The sequence below is a fragment of the Pelodiscus sinensis genome, chromosome 2 (assembly GCF_049634645.1).
Source record: "Pelodiscus sinensis isolate JC-2024 chromosome 2, ASM4963464v1, whole genome shotgun sequence".
In the NCBI taxonomy this organism is placed as follows: Eukaryota; Metazoa; Chordata; order Testudines; family Trionychidae; genus Pelodiscus; species Pelodiscus sinensis.
In genome coordinates, this window is record NC_134712.1 from 65,318,884 (window position 1) to 65,333,655 (window position 14,772).

At 42.4% G+C, this 14,772-nt stretch overlaps 1 protein-coding gene across 6 annotated transcripts in view; it reads right to left on the reverse strand.

Moving 5' to 3' along the window:
* RP1 (RP1 axonemal microtubule associated) overlaps positions 1 to 14,772 on the reverse strand; it is a 334,459-nt gene that overhangs the window by 146,655 nt on the left and 173,032 nt on the right. For all 6 annotated transcript variants that reach the window (XM_075920698.1, XM_075920699.1, XM_075920700.1 and 3 more), the window contains 3 exons: positions 6,512 to 6,666; positions 5,774 to 5,852; positions 3,304 to 3,382 (listed from right to left, as the gene is read on the reverse strand). In XM_075920698.1, the coding sequence (XP_075776813.1) occupies positions 3,304 to 3,382; positions 5,774 to 5,852; positions 6,512 to 6,666 (313 nt within the window). The remainder of the gene's footprint in view (positions 1 to 3,303; positions 3,383 to 5,773; positions 5,853 to 6,511; positions 6,667 to 14,772) is intronic.

Here is a 14,772-nt window from a genome sequence, read left to right on the forward strand (position 1 = left end):
TACGCTTCTCTGATTTATATTTATATTGTTAGATATAGATATAATACCCACAAATGCACATCTTTTCATATTTAATTCTACCAGATGCAAGCCTATCTAAAGTTTATATGGTGGTTGGTTCACCATACAAATTGCTAAAGGCTAGGTTGTTGTCTAGGCTAGCAAAATATCTGGAACAGAAGAATGTTCAGTCACTGTGAGCAGGATATTTTCCAAATTTGACCTTTGCTTCTTGAGTAGAGAAACATTTTAATATCCTCTAGAATTGCATCTAGATATAAAGTTCTCTTCAAAGATTTCCATTATAGTAAGTTCACTCTAATGACCTTTAGTGACTGGGAAATGCAAAATGAGCTGACCCTAATCCTTGTAATGTAACATCTTCTAAGGAACAGAAAACTGAAAGGTTATTTAGTTTTATATGGTATATATGTGCAAGGCAAAGGAAAAATTATTGCACCATTTCACCCACAGAACATTTGGCTTTTGATTTTTTTCCATACATTCCCATGCTGATTTAGCAGCCTTTTCTACATGGCTTAGAACAGTGAATTCTGTTCACCCCTTACTCCCTAGGGGTATGTCTACACTACAAAGTTAGTTCGAACTAACGGACGTTAGTTCGAACTAACTTTCCTAGGCGCTACACTAGCGCTCCGTTAGTTCGAACTTAATTCAAACTAACGGAGCGCTTAGTTCGAACTAGGTAAACCTCATTTTACGAGGACTAACGCCTACTTCGAACTAGCTAGTTCGAACTAAGGGCTGTGTAGCCCTTTAGTTCGAACTAGTGGGAGGCTAGCCCTTCCCAGGTTCCCCCTGGTGGCCTCTCTGGGCACAACCAGGAAAACTCTTCTCCTCTCCCCCAGCCCCGGGCCCTTAAAGGGGTAGACTCTGGCCAGACGGCACTAGAGTCAGCCAGCCCTGCCAGGAGTCTCTGCCCTGAACCAGTGGCCCCACCATGAGCCAGGCAGCCAGTGCGAGTGACACGTCCCCTGCCCAGTCCCCCAGCACCCAGGGGCCAGCCAGGGGCCGTAGACGGTGCGTGGCCTCCTGGACTAGTGCGGAGGTCATGGACCTCATTGAGGTTTGGGGGCAGGCCCCCAACGTCCATGATCTCCGCACTAGGAGGAGGAATGCGGCCGTCTATGGGCGCATAGCAGCCGCCATGGCCACCAGGGGACACAGGCGCACCCAGGAGCAGGTGCGCATTAAAATTAAAAAGCTGCGCCAGGCGTACGCCAGGGCCACAAGAGGCGGCGCCACTGCAGGGGCTGCCACCTGCCCCTACTTCACTGCCCTCCACCAAGTCTTGGGGGGCAAGGCGGTCCATGCCAGCCCGGGGGACATCGAGCCAGGACCAGAGGGCCCTGACCTGGGCACACCAGAAGGGTCACCGCCAGCAGCGTCGTCCAGGGAGACCGTACCAGGTAAGTAGTTTGAATTAAGTAGTTCGGGGGGGGGAGGTGGGAGGGAGACCAGGGACCGCGCGCGTGGGCCATGCCTTCCACGGATCACGCAGACACCTGTGCACGTGCGAGCACGTGCCATGCCACCCTTGGGCAGGTGGCTCCAGCTGCGTGACACCCAGGGGCCATTGCCCAATAGGCACATGCTTGTGCAAAGAGACGTGACATGCTCCCGACCCCGGGGCAGGACCCAGCAGGATGATTTCCCTTCACATGTCCCCTCTACACGGAGGCAGGGGACATCTCCCCTTCCCCCCCGCCGCCCCGGCCACACTATACATGGCACAGGGACATGGGTGCGGTCTTGGGGCAGCTCCCAGTCCCGGGGAGAGCCAGACATCCTGACCATGGCCTCTGTACAAGCACAGCGGCTGTGACGGTGCAGGACATGGTCACCCTCACGTTGTGGAGTTGGGGAGGGGGCTGGGCATCATCCTCTGCGTCCCCAGGGAGAACTGACCCCTTCTCTTCTTTCTCTACAGCTGCACCAGCTGCTCGTGCAGGGCGCACCACCCCGCCTGGGACATGCTCCCGCACCCGCGGCCTGCTCCGGACTTCCAGCACGGAGCAGGAATACTGGGACCAGCACGTTGGGGCCCTGCAAGCCGTGCACCGCACACTACGGTCGTGGATGCAGGAAGACCTGCAGGTCCGCCACGAGCTGCTGTCTGAGCTCCGAGGGCTGAGCACCAACCTGCAGCTCCTGCTGCAGAGCATGGTGCCCCGTGCTGATCCTGCACCAGCTGTCCCCCCAACTGCTGTCCCTCCTCCCACTCCTGCTCCCCCTCCCACCTCTCCCTCCTCAACCCCCACAACCTCTTCCTCAATGTCCACACCCCCCACCTCAACCTCCGCACCCTCCACCCCATCCTCCCGGGGACACCGAGGCCCCCTCCCTCGCCGTACTGGGAGGCGGTCGGCCCGGCAAGACCCCCACCCCTGATCCTTCAGTTTCCCCACCCCCTCCTTTCCCTTGCTTCCCCCTTTCAGCTCCCTCCTCCCAGTTTTCCCCCTCCCCTCTCCCAGCCTCTCTCTTCCCCTCTCCCACCTCCTTTTCCCAGTTTCCCCGAGTTTTGTTAAATAAACAGAGTTTCTATTTTTGAACACACGTGTCCTTTATTTTGTACATCAATAAGAAGGGGGGCTAGGGAAGGGTAAGTGGAAGGAGGTGAGGGAGGAATGGGGCACGAGCCCCCGATGGGGAGGACTGGGCTGGCTCTGCGGGCTTCTGGGGGTGGAAGCTCTCCTGCAGCCCCCCGATTGTCCCCTCTCCCCAGATGGCAGCCTGCGGCAAGTGCAGCCGGTCTGATGGCCGAGTGGTGTGATGTGCCCAGTGTGGGTACTTCGGGCACTCCAAGCCAGGACTGGTTTGTAAGCGGGGCACCCCTGAGAACTGTCTGTCCGGGGTGGGGGTCGGGACCCTTTAAGCGCAGCCCTCGGCTAGCCTGAGACTGCATCTCCTCGCTCTAAGTCCTCCTCTGATGCCCTGCCGGCACTGCTTCCGGCCATCCTTAAGCCCTGTTCAGAGTCCACTCAATGTGGACTTGCTAGTTCGAATTAGCAAAATGCTAATTCAAACTAGTTTTTAGTTCTAGATGTGTTAGTTCGAACTAGCTTAGTTCGAATTAACTAATTCGAACTAAGTTAGTTCGAACTAGCGCTGTAGTGTAGACGTACCCTAGAAGACAGCTGGTCAAGATTCATATACAGTACTCAGGTTTTATGCTGGCACCAAAGTATTTTTAAAGTGTTTGGCTCTGTTCCTGCAATGTTTTTCTTAAGCTGTTCATTAGTATAATGAACTACAATTCTGATTTTCCCATGCATGGCATACCTGTTACAGGGAAACATAATTTCTTGATCATCGTCCTCTTTAAATTTGACCACAACCTTTTCAAGGAACCATCCATTGCCTGGGTTGAAATGACAAAAGTTTACTTACAATTTTGTTGTTGTTGTTGAGAAAAAAAAATCTTTAAGAGAAAAGTTGAAATCAAACTAGCTGCTTTCCCCACAGCAGATCCCATTAGGTCAAAACAGCTAAAGAAGTGAAAAGTTAATCTCACAAGAGTCTCATTCTGCTTCTAAGCCATAATGCTCCTATGCATAGTCAGGAGACTATTTTGATTTCAGCTGAGTATTCTTTGTTTGGATATGGGTGTGCACTAGCATCTGTAAACTGCTACCATCACTCCCACTCCGACCTATGCTCTTCTATTCCTTCTGTTCAAGTTCACATATGGGTATTAGGACAATATTCTGTAATATACCAGGGTTCATTATAAGAACCAAATTCCTTGGCCCGTTGGGAATGAAGTACATGATGTTATTAATGTGGAGTGCATTGGATTAATATATAACGTCCTCATTCATGTGTTCTCTTACAATAGCCTTACATGGTCTCTGAAAAACATAAGCTTTCGATCTTGAAAAGAGTTCAATAAAAACCATTTGAAATAAATCAAGGCAAAGTGTGGCGTAAGAAATGAATAAGCATTAAAGTAACTAATTCTGACTTTAAAAAAATTGAACAGAGGAGGTTCTTCTATTGAGGTAAAAACCTCTTCACTAAGCTTTTCAAATTTGTGTTTTCTTCAAGCTTTGGTTTCAAGGGCACGTTTTTGTTCAGCTTTTTCCTTCTATAAAGAGACCAAAGCATACTCTTAACTAAACTTCTTACAAGTTATTGCCCAAGGTAATCACATATCCTGCATTTATGTAACACTTTAAGTGTGAAAAATCCAAGCACTTTACAGATTATTTATATAGTGTTCACTTACTATCACTGAATTGCCTCAAACTACCACTCACCTATCACCATTCTCTGGGGTAGAACACAGGAGCCATTCTCTACCAGCAATACTAAACAAGTGCCTAGCAACTTTCTACATATGGTATACATAGTAACCACCATTGTAGAGAGAAGAATTTAGTAATAAGTTACTCAACTGAAAACACAGGAGGAATTTAGGTACGCTGAATATAATGACCTAATTTAGAATTTGGCCATGGTTAACACTAGCATTCTTGCAAAAAGGACAAAAGGAATGTTAAAAACCTTATTTTCACAATTTATCTGAAAGATATTTCCCATCGGACAATGGGCAGTGCATCGATCCAGTACTGACTCAGATGGAAGAATGTCACCTACTGATTTATAAGAACATCTCCTAGTGCACTGGTTTTTTTTCTCAGGCAATGCCCATTCCAGCCAAGTACTAGGAGCAGAAGGAAATTATTATTTTAAAATAAAGTGTACATGAGCTGAAGTTGACAAGGTGGGTTACATCATATCTTTTATGAAATCTAACAAAAAGCTCTGTGTAGCTTGAAGCTTGTCTCTTTCACCATGTTGGTCTAATATCAGGTATTATTTAACTCACCTTGTCAAACTTCTTATAATTCTACTCCTCCTCCATGCCTTCCCTCCAACTTGAACACTTACTCATTTCAACTGGTCATTAATTAGATTGTAAGCTTTAGGAGTAAGGACAATATATTTACACAGAGCCTAAGACAATGCACTGTGATCCTCAATAATAAGTATTAACTAGATTTCTCCTGCTTAGGAGATCCAATCTGACTCTACTCTGCAAATAGAGTAGACTTGAAAATGTCATCTTTTCTTTTATACTATGCCAGTGATATTCAAATGTATTACACATTGATCTTGATCTCACTTCACTTATCCACAGATATGATCAAGGCTAGTCTCATTTTGTTTAAGACCATAGAGAGCAAATGTAATGGCATGCACAGGAACAATTCCACACTGCCCAGCAACATGAAGCAAATGGCCTAGTGTTGCCAGATTCTCTCTGCGTCCTCTGTGGAGCAAGGATGTTGTTATGGTTCTCAGAGAGTTGACTTAATGGCAAAGTGGCATCAAATCACGGCTCTAACTCTATTTCTGTTCCTTATTTTCATTCGCTGTCTTCTGAAGAATCATTTTATCCAGCTCTATAAGAGTTACCATGGTGAATTCTTCTGGGGTACTTTGTGAGACCAACAAACAGCACTCTTTTCAAAATCAGCTTGCAAACCAACTGATAGTTAACTGATGTTTTTTGATACTAAACTCCACTTGCCTTTTGCAGTCCATTACCCAAGCTATCAGACTATATATAATCCCACCACTGCGACTAGTCTGCAGGAATCGGTACTTGTGTCTTTTTATTATTATTATTCTCTCTTCAAGACCTTTTGTAACACTTTGTATGAAGGGTGCTCTCTGTGCAAATCAAGTGTATTGTGTTGTAAAACATCTTGCAAAACAGATTAGTCACTACAAAATGAATTCCTACCTGGACCAGTTCCATCATGACTAATCACAAGTTTCTTCAGATCTCTTAGTGATACTGCCTTTATGATGAAGATGTCCACCTACAGAATCATCAAAATTTGATTGATAAAGGCCTTGATCATGTAAGATCTTGCATGATGGAATAGTGTCCCTAGCTTCTGTTTCTCTAGAGGTGGGTGACAGCGGAGAGAACACATGAGGATTAACTGTTGTGTTACCTCCTTATGGGGCATCTGGTATTGGCCACTGTCAGCAGACAGGATACTGGGCTGGGATGGACCATTGGTCTGACCCAGCATGGCTGCTCTTATGATGCCTAGGAGCATGGACAAGATTGTTGACTTCCAGAGGAAACACAAGCAAAAGCTATTTATGTATACGAGAAAGGCAAAGCGCTATACTAAACCCCCGGAGAAGGGAGCATGTTGGGGGTAGTAGAAGAATGTAGCCTGATTCCAAGAATAACATTCAGGGAACAGAAGCACTACCATGACCCTGCAATCTATGTGTCCAATCAAAACTAAACAGAGCATATAAATTGTTCATTTACAATGCACAGGCCAAAAGATTCAAATAAATTAATTCCCTTCATAATTTTTAATAAACAGCTGAGAAAACTGAACTGCTCCAGGATAAATGTGTAAATACAAAATATCTCTACACACTGGAAAAAAAACAAACCTTTTTTATACAAATAATTTGTTGGCATTCATCAGTTTTGAACATTTTTTTCCTTTACCTGGCCATGCTGAAATTTGATGTTATTATTCTTAGATTGGTGAAGCTTTCGCTTTCCAGAATCTCCTCTCGTTCCAATGAGGGTGGCGTATACATTAGAATTTGCTTTGGCATCAAGTTTAGATCCTGTATATACATGGAGTTCATAAACCACCACTAAAAATAGATCAAACATTTGCATTATTTCCTTTCTTATGAATGGGATATGTTAGCTTTTCCCATTCTATAATTAGCCATAGCATATATTCATCCATTCATCCATGGCATAAAGGCAATCCATATAATCAAAATTTCCAGACTCAGTCTGTAATCCTCTGTACCTAAACATGAGACTACAGATCTTAAAAAGCTGTAGTTTGTTTTGAACAAAGCAGCCCAACTGTTCCACAAAACAGGTTATCAAGTGTGCTTTCCCCAATTTTCTTCACTGGCTCCCTGCTGAGTAGCAGGCCAAATTCAAAGTTTCAATCCTATTTTCAAAACCTTTTCCTGAGTTCCATGAGGACTATTTCACTCGACATGCTCATGAACTCAGGCAAAGAACTATGTTTCATGGGAAACATGGAACCGTCATCAACAAGAATGAAATCAGCACAGGTAAATCACAGAATTGCAGCCCAAGAAGAATCAGAGTGATCATGAATCTCAGCATTTTCACGGCAAATGCGAAATTCACTTTTATTTGATTTAGCCTTCCCACAACAGCAAAACAAACAAAAACCACATATGTAGTCCCTGCTGATGAGACAGGAGAAGAAGAGAAAGAAAAAAATGTGATGATAATTTTGGGATTTGACCAAAAAGCATGATAATGCCACTGTATGAGACCTCAAACAGGTGTGCACACATACAGGCATATGCACATTGTCTGTACTAGGAAACAAGCTTGACCATGACCAGTTAAAGGTGGTAAACTCTGTTTACAGTAGGTCTTTGGAGTTATTTTATTTACGTACTTTGAAGTGCATCAGTATTATGATAATTATCCTAATAGTACTAAAACTTTTGTTTCAAAATCATTATATCCACCAATTACATACTATTATAATCTGCTACCCTTTTCAGTTATGAGAGGTTTTCTATATAATGTTTTTTGTTCCTAATTACATCTCAGTGGAATTTTTCCATGCAGTTTTTCTATTCTAATCACAGCTGGTCATTAGTGCTGCTATCTAGTAGACAACAGGAGAGATTACTGTTCCAGTAATAGGGATTTTTTAATAGCTCTTTGGAAAGAAGAAAGGTACTGGTGGAGCACAGGAATACACTTTTAACCACAGCCTTTAAGAAAGGGACAAAGGAGAAACCAGGAACATATAACAAACTACTTTGACCGTGGTACTAAATACTCAACCTGAAGCAAATACCAGCAGCCACACAACACAGCACAGAAACCTAGGAACCTATCCTGGAACAAACCCCATTGCCAACTCTGTCCACATATCTATACAAGTGATGCTTCTCAGGACCTAACCACATAATCCAAAACATCATGGGCTCATCTGCCTTCATATCCTCTAACGTGATCTATATCATCAAGTTCCAGCAAAATCCTTCTGCTATATATACTGGCCAAATTGGACAGTCTCTGCGACAAAAGATAACTGGACACAAATCAGGCATAAAGGAATTGTAACACATGTAAACCTGCAGGAGAACACTTTAACCTCTCTGGGCATTGACCAATGGATGTAAGAGTAGCCATCCTTTTACAAAAGAATTTCAAAACCTGATTACAAAGGGAGACAGCAAAACTGGAATTTATTTGCAAATTCTGTACTATCAACTTGGGTCTGAATAAGGATCTTAACTGCTTAAGGCATTACAAAGACAATTTCCTCTTTCTTGCTATCCACATTTCCACATCAACTGCTGTGAATGAGCCACTTCCACCTTGACTTGATTATACTCATTTACACAAGTATCCTCTTTCTTTTGTTATCCTTATATATATATAAAACCATGCCTCTGTAAATGTCACTTCAATTCATCTGATGAAGTGGGTTTTACCCACAAAAGCTTAAACCTGAATAATCTGTTAGTCTGTAAGGTGTCACAGGACTCATTTTTCCCCTATACGTATTAAAGATATTACTATTATTAAACCTCTACTCTTACTTCTGATAATAATGTGACATTAATATAGAACTTTTCATGAAAAAGGATCCCAAAACACACACAGTCATGTACACCACCACTGGCTCTACTGCTCCCATCATGAAATGCAGTGGTTCTTTAACAATGCAGAAGAATTTAGGACAGGAATGTAAGAATACTAACTTGCGTTTGCAGCTGAAGAGGGAATTTAGGTAGATAAAATGTGTGATTAATTGAATTAGAGTATGGCCACAACACTTAAGATAGCACCTGTAACTCTTGCAAAAAGTACCATTGGAATTTTAATAAACTTGAACTGGAGTCTAAGCCAAACAGTGCCTACAACACTCTACCTCCAAATAGGGTGTAGGATAAATCTGAAATTATAGAATTCAGGTCGGTTTACATTTATGTTAAGGAAGTATTTGTGTGGTAAAGGAAGGCCTTGACTAGTAAGAAGAAGAAATCCCTAGAAAATAAGAAATCATAAGACCAGAAGGAATGAAGTAGAAAGGATGTCTGGCTCAAAGAATAACTAATGAAATAAGGGAAAATTTCTAAATAGGAGATGTTTGGCAGATAGGGGTGGCTGAAAATGTTTTTAAATAAGATGAAGAGACTGTCTAAAATGAGACAGCATGAAACTTCCCATCCCACATACCAATGTTGTAGCCTGTGTATCCATTTGGTAAAGTGTTGGGCAGTAAATTGGAGAGGTGGGGAAATGCCGTGGGAAGGAAGTAAATTGTAAATCTTACCTGGATTAAAAATGGTAATAAGGATAAATTGTCTCCGATTAGTTTTTAACTGAAATCAGTACAGAGCAGTGATATCACTTGTTTCCTGACGTATATATAGAAATTAGTTCTTAATAAGGTCATTGACAATATCTTCCTGACTACATTGGAGCCAACTACTGTAATATGGCTCTGAACACCTCTCGGTAAGCCAATTAAATGCTTTCTGTGTTTTAGCTGCTGTCTCAATGTACAAAATTACTTATTATTTAGGCTTCTTAGGCATGTTTAGTGCAATTGTGTAAGTACCATGCAACCTTTGGATTTAATGAAGGAATTTATAATTAAATTAGTGTTTTTTGTTCACCATAGTAATGTTAATATTCTCAAATATTATTAATAATTCTAACCTAGGACATTGGTTCAGTACTGGCTCAAAGGGAAGAATGCCACCTCCTGAATTACAATCACTACTTCCTGCAACATCATGTCTTTCCTTGCAACTCTCCCACCATATTTACTCAGACTAGGCACACTTAGTGGCTGAATTATAAGACATCATCCAGACAAATACATAATTGAGAAATTTTGTACAACTTGAAAAAAAACCTAGTCATTATGTTTCCAGAAGAAATGTATTTTATTAAAGGAACTTGTTGGAATTGTTTTTTTATAAATAACATGCAGCAGACGACAGAAGTGAAGCTGTAGGCATAATTAAGTTCTATTTCAAAATGATTTTAATATGATAGCTCATCATATATTCATGCTGTTTACAGATTAGCAATAATAAAATAGAAAATACTCCTGTTGAAATAACAGGGAACTCTTCAGATGATGAGGGCAGAACTTAATGGTAGACCACTATACAGAAAAAAAAGAAACTACTAAAGAGCTACCGTGATCAGTGCTGTACACAATGTTTTTGGTGTCAAATTTCCAAAAGAGCATCTATGGGTTAGATTCTGCCACTAATGTTTATATTGAGTAAGCAGATCACCCAAGCCATTTGTGGAGGAAGGTTTTACACATAGTTAAAGTGGTAGGATTCAGCCCTAAGACCAGTGATGGGCAAAAGGGGATTTGGCTGGATATGGGCTGGATTCAGCTTGCCAAGCATGTTGATCTGGCCCACGGAATCCCTGCCATTCTCCCACCCCCAGGCCAATCAGGACCCGGGGGTGGGGAGAGCATGCAAAGTTTCCTCTGCCCTGCCCCTGCCCTGCAAGGAGCGGGAGGAGACTTTGCACACTCCCCTGCCCCCAAGCCTTCACAAAATCCGTTTTTGCACAAGATCCTTATGCCTCCCAGGTTTTGGGTGGTTTTTGTGCAAAACCCCTTGAGCAAAAAGAATCAGCAGAAAATACACGAATGATGTCATGACTCATTCTAATGAGTCCCTCACTAGCATATTTTCTGCCACAAAAACTCACAGTGTAGACAAAGCCATGATGTAAAGCCAAAAAAAAAATCTCTTTTCATTTCTTTGTAGTAGATCTTCATTTCACCATCTAAACACTTGAGGCAGAGGCCCTGTCTTACTCTGGGTTTTGTACATACTAACAATGCTCAGTAAATATAATAAAGTTAATAATGGAATACATGTTTTTATTAACTGATATGATGTACTTTATAGAAAGGACTTCATAGAAAGTGTCAAGGAGAAAGGATCTCATTCAAAGATTCCAACAAGAGATGACTAGAGCAATTCCATACAGATGTGAATAGCAAACATCCTTTTGTCCAGATGGAGATTCTCACCAACACCAGCTCCAGTGGACACGGAGTATAATCAGATCTACTCATGGAGCTCCTATGTGATATGGAGCAGCTGGATCAAAGGGAAAAGTTAATGCTCAAGCCAATGGAGCTAGTGCATGCTCAGTATTGAAAACAATGAGGGTCACGTGACTGAGACAGGGTATCAGGTATGGATCCAGGGAGAGACACAATACTGTGGTAGTTGATTGAACACCGGAAACCCAGAGCCAGAAAAGGAAACTGTTTTTAACTACAGGCTAGATATTAGGGCACCTTAGAGGCAATTTCCATAAGTAAAATTGCCTGTGTGTTGTTTTGCTGTTGATTTGGCCATGTCTGTTCAAGGTAAACAGGGTTTATTTCCATACTATAAATCAGTGGTCCTCAAACTAGCTCAGGCTCCCTAATGGAGAGCAGAAAAACATTTGGAGGGTGGGGATGGGGCTTGGCCCACTTCCATGGAAAGTAGGAAGGGAGCACCATGCTTCCAGCCCCATTCTGCCCCCAGACCGGCACTGCTACCAGCCTCAATCCTTCCCCAATGCGTTCAGTCCCCAGTTCTGCTCTGCCTCCAGGTCAGACCTGCTTCCAGACCCACTCCACACCCAGCCCTGCTCTATGCCCAGCCCCAGTTCTGCTCCTCTACCCAGTTCTGCTCCCCTGGCACCATCCCAAGCCCAACTCTGCCCGCATTCCCTCTCTGCCCCAGACAAGCTCCCGCTTTTAGCCCCAGGTCCTCTCCTACCCCCAGTTCCACCCCAGCTCTGCTGTTAGCCCTGCTATCTTTGCTATTTAGCACTCCAGTGCTGAGGAGCCCTTGGCTGTGCAATACTGTAATGGAGGGAGAGCATTAACAGGGAGAGCACCATCTTGTTAATGGTAAAGGGTGAGGTGCAATTGGACAAGTTTGCACACCACCACTATCAAATAAATAACTTACACTAGGAGGTATCCTAAATTTTTGCACCATTAGCTTCTCTTCTTGGCATGCTCCTGGCAGTCAGCAAAGGGGCAATAACATAACATTGAAAATTGCGACATTTTTCACACTGCCATAATATGTCAGTCATAAAACAATCATAATTAGAGCCTGATAGGCCTGAGTCCTCAGTCTAGTGCAGCAGTTACATTCCAATAGAACTCCACTGATTTCAGTGTTATGTCAGCATAAAACAGTTATAACAGAGTAGAGATTCAGGATGTCACTAAAGAAAAGAGGAAATACTGGAAATACACCTTAAGTAAAACCATTGAATGCAAGTCACTAGGCATTATTTTAACATTACAAAAGGGAATTGATAAATTGAGTTTAGACTACTGTATCTAATATGAAGGCATCAAATGGATAGATAAAGGTCTAGAAAAGGGCAACATGATTTAGGAGTATTAATTAATAGAGAATTGTTGGAAAAACTAGGTTAGCCCTTGCTACTAAACTGACCTTTTGGAAAATACATGCTTGAAACCTTCAAGCAGCTTTATAAATGATATTTTTAATATGTTCTAAAGTCAAATAAAAAACCCCAGGTCTTGAGGTCATGGACTGAAAAGTTGAAACAAGGGAGATAAAATGCTTTCATACAGAGGAAAGTGAACTTATGAAAGCCCCCATCAAAGACCAATATAAAAGCAGCTTAACCATTAAAGACTAAGCAGTGAAGTGATGAAAGCCAGGGCTTAGATACCTAGTTTATAACTTTTCAGGCCATAACAATTCAGTGTTTTGCTAACTCTTGAGATTTCATCATGCACCTTGTGTCAGCTGGTGTTTTTCTTAAAGTCCCAGCTCCTGGAATCTAGTGATCATATGAGAAACTAAGTTATTGTTTACAAATAAGTATCTAGCTCCTATGATTTGTGTCAGAAAAGCTTGAAAGGTGATTCAAGTGCATCATAATGATTCAATATACCTGTTAGGAATGGTCTTGATAATACTTTGGTGGATAGCCAAAGTGTCAACATTTGCCTAAACAGATTTTCTACACTCAGCTGAGGACCGGGATGAGGTCTCATGGCAGGCAGAGGAAGCATTTACAGAGACGTCCTTAAGAACACCTTGGTAAAATGCAACATTAACGCTGACACCTGGAAGAGGTAGCTGTAGGATCGGGTAATCTGGAGGACCACTATCAAGAACAGTTCCCATTACTTTGGTTTCATCTACACTGCCGGTTTTGCTGGCAGTGACTATGCAAATGAGGCACCAATTAGCAGATCACCACACCTCATTTGCATAATTTATGCACTTTTTGTACAAAGGGTTTTTGTGGAAAAAAAGTAGTGGCCTAATTTCTCATCTACACACTCATCAGTTAGAGGCATCCAAGGGGAAATCGTATTCGATTTCTGGGATCCCAGAGAGAGAGAAAGAGAATACCTTGTTCTGCCATGAGTGCAAAGAACTGGACTAGATGAACTATTGAAGTTCCTTACAATCCTACAATTCTGTAGGAAAACCCAGAGAAGCCAAACTGTATCATTCTTTAAAATCTAATTATTTGGGGTGACTGCCTCATGATTTTTATATGTGGGATTAGCAATTCTCTTTGGTCTCAAGTCATCAGTGAAAGTCATTATGGTCCCTTTCTTGCAAGTACTTTGCATGTGGAACTCCAATTTACCTCAGAAGAGAATTAACTGCATGGATGACTTGCTAACTCAAATTCTAGAGGTCAACATTATTTGTCAGTTTTGCACACTATATACATTTAAAAGTGTTGCAGAGAGTTTTGTTGGAAAGACTAAATTGATTTTGACACCTTAACTTGTTTGGAAAGATGGAGAAGCTATAGCCGATGTGATTAAAATGGAAGAAACTAGAAGCCACAGCTCTGTAAGGGCAGGTCTATACTAGGAAACTATTCTGAAAACTAAAATTGATTTAATAACTCCTGAAATTACAAAATCGAAATAGTGTTTCCACACTATGAGGAAGCCTCAAAATTAGTCTGAGGCAGGCTCTGTTATTGTGGATGTGCTACCTCAACTTAGATTCCCAGGAAGCACTGGGGAGTAATTACTTATAATTACTCTGGGGAGTAGTTATTTCGAAATAGCAGCACTGGAGAGTCTGAAGCTATTGCGAAATAATAATTTTGAAATAAATGTTATTCCCCAAGGAAAGCAGGAGTACAGATTTCAAAATAACAGCCTGGTATTTTGAAGTAATGGGCTTGGTAGTGTGAATGCTCCACTTATTATTTCAAAATTGAATCACTGAATCATAGAACACTAGAACGGAAAGGGACCTTGAGAGGTCATCGAGTCCAGTCCCCTGCCCTCATGGCAGGATCCAGTAACTTCTAGACCACGGGTTCCCAAACTGAGGAGCGTGCCAGTGAAGAAATTCCAGGTGGGGCGTGAGGCGACCCAGCCTCCCCCCATCAAGCTCAGCCTCCCCCCAGCCTCCCCGCTCAGTTCCATTTTTTTTTTTTTTTTGCTCAACAAGTTTTGCTGCCTTTTTTGGGTGGGGAGCATGAGGGTTTTTCAAAAATCAAAAAGGGGGGCGTGATGCCAAAAAGTTTGGGAACCACTGTCTCTAGACCATCCCCTGATAGATGTCTATCTAACCTGCTCTTAAATATCTCCAGAGATGGAGATTCCACAACTTCCCTAGGCAATTTATTCCAATGTTTAACCACCCTGACAGTTAGGAAGTTTTTCCTAA